Source organism: Gekko japonicus, unplaced genomic scaffold (genome assembly GCF_001447785.1).
Source record: "Gekko japonicus isolate JY-2015 unplaced genomic scaffold, Gekko_japonicus_V1.1 scaffold1180, whole genome shotgun sequence".
NCBI lineage: Eukaryota > Metazoa > Chordata > Lepidosauria > Squamata > Gekkonidae > Gekko > Gekko japonicus.
This window is the reverse complement of record NW_015162515.1, coordinates 109,696-114,831: the sequence shown is the minus strand read 5'-3', so window position 1 is coordinate 114,831 and position 5,136 is coordinate 109,696. Positions and strand designations below refer to the sequence as shown.

The 5,136-nt window shown below is 47.8% G+C and overlaps 1 protein-coding gene across 1 annotated transcript in view; it reads right to left on the bottom strand.

Annotated features, from left to right (window-relative positions):
* KIFAP3 (kinesin-associated protein 3) overlaps positions 1–150 on the bottom strand; it is a 97,229-nt gene extending 97,079 nt beyond the window's left edge. The window contains exon 1 of the mRNA XM_015406201.1: positions 23–150. Within this exon, the coding sequence (XP_015261687.1) occupies positions 23–54 (32 nt within the window). The 5' untranslated portion in view covers positions 55–150. The remainder of the gene's footprint in view (positions 1–22) is intronic.
* Between the last annotated feature and the right edge of the window lie 4,986 nt (positions 151–5,136).

The window sequence follows — 5,136 nt, the reverse complement described above, 5'->3', positions numbered from 1 at the left end:
TTTCCCGAGAGGCGCGCGTTACCTTTTGAGGTAACGGGCGTCGTCCCCCTGCATGGCGGCGGCGGCGGCGCCGCCGCTGCCGGCCGAAGAAAGAGCCGCTGAGGGACGAAGGAGCGGCAGGTGGGAGGGAGGCTAGAAGCGCCGCTGTTACTAAGGGGTGAGGGGGGGGGGAGTAGAAGTGCGCAGGCGCACTCTAGGTCAGCCTTCCTCCACGCAGGCGCACAGGAAAGCTGTCGGGGGGAACCGAAGTTCCCGCGAGCTCGCAAGTGCCGTGTTCGGAGACAACCGTGAGTGGATGAATGAATGCATGAATGAATGAGATTCGGGGCGTGGCCGAGCAGCCTTGATCAGCTTTGCAGCTGGAGGCCGTGTATCCTGATCTGCTGCGGAGTTCCTCGTGTAAGCGAGACGGTGGGGTTGTAACGCTGTTTAGAGGGATGGGAGAAACTTGAGCATGGATTTTCTTAGCGAAGAAAGTGGACAACAAGCAGGGGGAATGTCTGAGTTTGGCTCATCTCAAAACTTAAAACAGGCCTGGTTAGCTAAAGATGGAGTGAAGTTTTAAATCATGATGCTTTTGATCGCCAAGGGTTTTGTGTGTTTTTTTTAAAGATGTGTTTAAATAGTGGATTGTGGTTTCTTCATCCTGAGTTACTGTGCAGTTGCTACATTGAAGCGATGCTAAATTGCTCAGCTGCTGTAAACGATGGATTAATTGTAAAATTCATGGATTTTGGTTCTTTTGCTGTAGTGCTCAAGGATGCTAAAGTGGCAATAAGTACCATGAACTGGTAAGAAGCAAACGCCAAGCATCTGATCACTAGACAGAAAGTAAATCCACAATGGGGTTTTTTTTGGTAGGTTGGCCAAACTGGAGCATATTGCTAAGCTCATATTGTTGGTGGATATAAAGGGAAAGAAGATTCTTCCAAGATATGTTAGTGGCTGACCCTGGAGAGATACAGAATGGCAATATTTGTTGGTTCTTGGCAATAAGAAATCCACAATTTAAAAAATTGGATCTTTTAAATTTACTTTATGCTCCACTTTTCTCCACAATGGGAACCCAAAGTGGTTTACAGCATTGTCCCCTTCTTCATTTTATCCTCACAAAAACCCTGTGAGGCAGGTTAGTGTGGGAAGAAGTGACCGGCCCAAGGCCACCCAGTGAGCTTCCTTGGTAGAGGGGAGATTTGAACCTGACTCTTCCAGATCCTAGTCTGAAATTCCAGCCACTGTACCAAGCTGGATCTCAATGTAAACATGTCGTATTAGCAGTGTTCAAAAACATGTTGGTGCAACACATGAAGGCCAGCTGTGCTTGTCTTCCACCTGTTCATCTGAAGATCTGCACAAAGCCTAGGTGCATGCGGCAGTACATGCCTAGGCTCCGTTGTGACCAGGACCAAAAAGCAGGGTCCCCTACTCAAGCCTATCTCTTATGCTAATAGCGAAGTTAGGATATCTTTGGATCGTTAAATCTGGTGACTGGAGCTGTGAACGGGCAAGACAGATATTTCTACAAACCTGAAAAGGACAGTAAAGGTAAAGGTTTCCCTTGCTCAAAAGCTAGTCGAGTCCAACTCTAGGGGGCGGTGCTCATCTCCGTTTCCAAGCTGTGGTCATGTGGCCGGCATGACTAAATGCCGAGATGCACAGAATGCTGTTACCTTCCCACCGAAGCTGTACCTATTTATCTACTTGCAATTTCTTGCTCTCGAATTGCTAGGTTGGCAGGAGCTGAGGCCAGAGATGGGAGCTCACTCCGTCACATGGCACTAGGGTCTCGAACTATAGACCTCTCGGTCTGCAGCTCAGCGTCTTAACCTCTGAGCAACTGCAGCCCGAAAAGGACCCTAGGTTTGCAGAAAAATGTGAAATCTAAATATATATATACATATACACAGACACACTAGGCAAATTAGGCTGCGGTGGCTCACGTGGTTAAGACGCTGAACTGCAGGCTGTGGAAGGTTGGTAGTTCAGAGTTCGAGACCCGGGTGCCGCATGACGGAGTGAGCTCTCGTCTCTAGTTCCAGCTCCTGCCAACCTAGCAGTTCAAAAGCAAGAAATTGCAAGTAGATAAATAGGGACCACTTCGGTGGGAAGGTAACAGCATTCCGTGCACCTTGGTGTTTAGTCATGCCGGCCACATGACCACGGAAACGTCTTCGGACAGCGCTGGCTCTTCAGCTTTGAAACGGAGATGAGCACTGCAACCTTAGAGTCGGATTCGACTGGCTTTCGAGCAAGGGAACCTTTACCTTTTTACTAGGCAACTTAAAAATCCAAAAACGATAAAAGCAGCACCTGTAGCTTTAAGCAATGGATTCACTTAGTGGCTGTTGCTAGGCAACCACAGCATTCCAAGCCTTGCTCTGTCAGTAAAAGGCCACCCTATTTTGACCTTTGAGGGAGAACTCATTGGGGCCAGGTCTGGAAAAGAGCCAGCCCTGAGCAGACGCCTAGATGACCGAAGAGGGTATGTTGTCAGGTTAGGCTTGACAAATGGAACCCATCTTGGACTAAGAAGGTTTAACATCAAGAGCACCGCACTTTATTTAATGACTGTTTTTATGCTGTTTAATGATTGTTTTTATGCTGTTTTAACTTTTTGTTATGGCATTTGCCTCTGTTGTCAGCCGCCCTGAGCCTGTTTGGGGAGGGCGGGGTATAAATCTAATAAATAAATAGAGCTGCCAGCTCCAGGTTTGGAAATTCCCTAGACATTTTGTGATGAAGTCTGAGGAGTGCTGGGTTTGGGGAGGGGAGAGGCCTCACCAGGGCCACAGAAACCGCCCTCCAAAGCAGCTGTTTTCTCCAGGGGGACAGATGTCTGGAGTTCAATTGTAATTCTGGGGGATCTCCAGGTCCCACCCGGGGGTTGACAATCCCTAGGCCTGGCAGCAACTTCTAGGTGACTTGATACTACCTGACTTGCATCACTTAAGTAGGCCTGGCTGTTTGCTACTGTTGGTGGTCTAGCAGTTGTAGCTTCAGGTCTGCAAAACCCCAGTTCAGATCCCACTCTTGCTGTGGAAGCTGACTGGGTGATTTTGGACCAGTATAATACTTTCAGCATAATCTACCTCACAGGGATGTTGTGTGGATAAAAAGGAGGAAAAAATAATGTCAGCTACTTTCGTCCCCACTATGGAGGAAGGTGGAATATAAGTGAAGTAAATAAATGCTAAATATAGCTAAAGATGGGAGGCAGATAAAAGGTAGGTTGGTGAATGGCTAAGAAGGAGAGAGTGAGGCAGGGAGAGAATATGGGGATTGCCAGAGGAGGAAAAGAGGTTAGGGAATTTCTAGAAATTTGGGGAGGAGCCTGGGGAGGGTGGGGCTTGAGGAGGGAAGGGATCTCAGAGGAGTATAATGCCATAGACGCCACCCTTCAAAGCATCCATTTCCTCCAGGGACTAGAGTTGCTAACCTCCAGGTGGGGGCTGGAGATCACCCAGAATTACAACTGCTTTCCAGTTGACAGAGAGAAGTTCCCCTGGAAAAAATGGCTGCTTTGGAGGGTGGACTTTATTATATTCTGATGAGGTTGCTTACCTCCCCAAACCTCGCCCACCCAAGGCTCCACCTCCAAAACTCCAGGGATTTCCCAGTCTTGTTTCCCTAAGGGAAGATCTCCAGTCCCACCTGGAGGCTGGCCACCCTATTCAAGGAGAGTTGGAAGCAGGAAAAGGGGAGAGGAAATAGTGGGAGAGGGGGGAGTGAGATGCCTCCCACAAGTCCTTGGGGGTTCCCACTTGTAGGTGTACAAATGTGGGGTGAGGTGACGTCAGCAGGTTCAGCATTGTTTCCTCCCTGTACTGGGCCTGCACACCCTTGAAGGTACCACTGAATCGAACATTAAGCTGCCTTGGCTCCATGTGTCAGGCAAAAGCTGCCAAACTGGGCCACCTGCAGAAGATGCGGGTGTCTCTGCTGGGGAATTCTTCACATATGTAGGAAAATATCACTTTGTAAGCCAGCCCCAAAGGGGGAATCCCAAAAAAACAGCAGCTAAAAATGGGGACAGAATGTTACCAGTAGCTATCAGCAGGGCTTTTTTTGTAGAAAAAGCCCAGCAGGAACTCATTAGCATAATAGGCCACACCCAATAGCAGAAACTCATTAGGATTGGCTACATTAGGGGTGTGGCCTAACATGCAAAGGAGTTCCTGCTACAAAAAAAAGGCCCTGGGTTTTGACAACAAACAAGGTCAACAGAATAAGAAGCAAAAGGTGGGTGTGGCTGGATGACCACACTTCTGGTAACATGGGGGTGTGGCCTAATATGCTAATAAGCTATGCTCTCATGGGTGTGGCTGGATATGCTAATGAGTGTCTGTTGTTGGGTGTGGCCTATTATGCTAATGAGTTCCTGCTGGGCGTGGCCAACTTGGGAGCCAGCCGGAACGCCGTTCCTGTGCGTTCCTGCCCAAAAATAGCCCTGGCTATCACTTCTGGTGAAAAATGTGCATGGGGGGAGGGATCAGCTTGCTCATGCCCCAGAGAGCAGATGGAGTGGGGGGGGGGAGGGATTCTGGGAAGTGAGGTGGAAATTCTAAATTGCTCTCCACTCCCTTGATTCTTTACAGGCCCACAGCCTATGTCTGCTTGACTTCAAAAGTCTGAATTTTTCACTATGTCTTGTTATAAATGATTTTACCAGCGTTTAACTTTTGTTTTCTTAGATGGTTAAGTTATGAGAGATTGTAAATGTAGGGCTGTAATGTGTCGGTATCAGACTCAAGATTTCATTTCAAAATCAGCTTGTTCTTTAAAAGGCCTTTATTGGCGGTGGTGAACATGTTTAATTGTCGGTTTTTATCCACAGCTGAAATGTTGATCTGTTAGTGTCAATGTGCCGATAATTTTTGTTTCTGTAAAGCAGACAAAGGACTTTAGAATATGACAAATATCCCTGTAGGAGCGAATGAAAATGATTTTTGATGAGGCATCTCTGAAAAGATGGATCTTTTCTGCATTAGTACAGGTAGCAGCTTTGCACTCTGCACAGCTTAGAACTGGACTCCATCCTGTCTGATGGGAGAGCTCTTGGCTCAGGGAGGTTTGACATTAAACAGCAGAACGTGGGCTCAAGCACTTCTCCTCCCCATCATGCACTCAGAGGCCTCC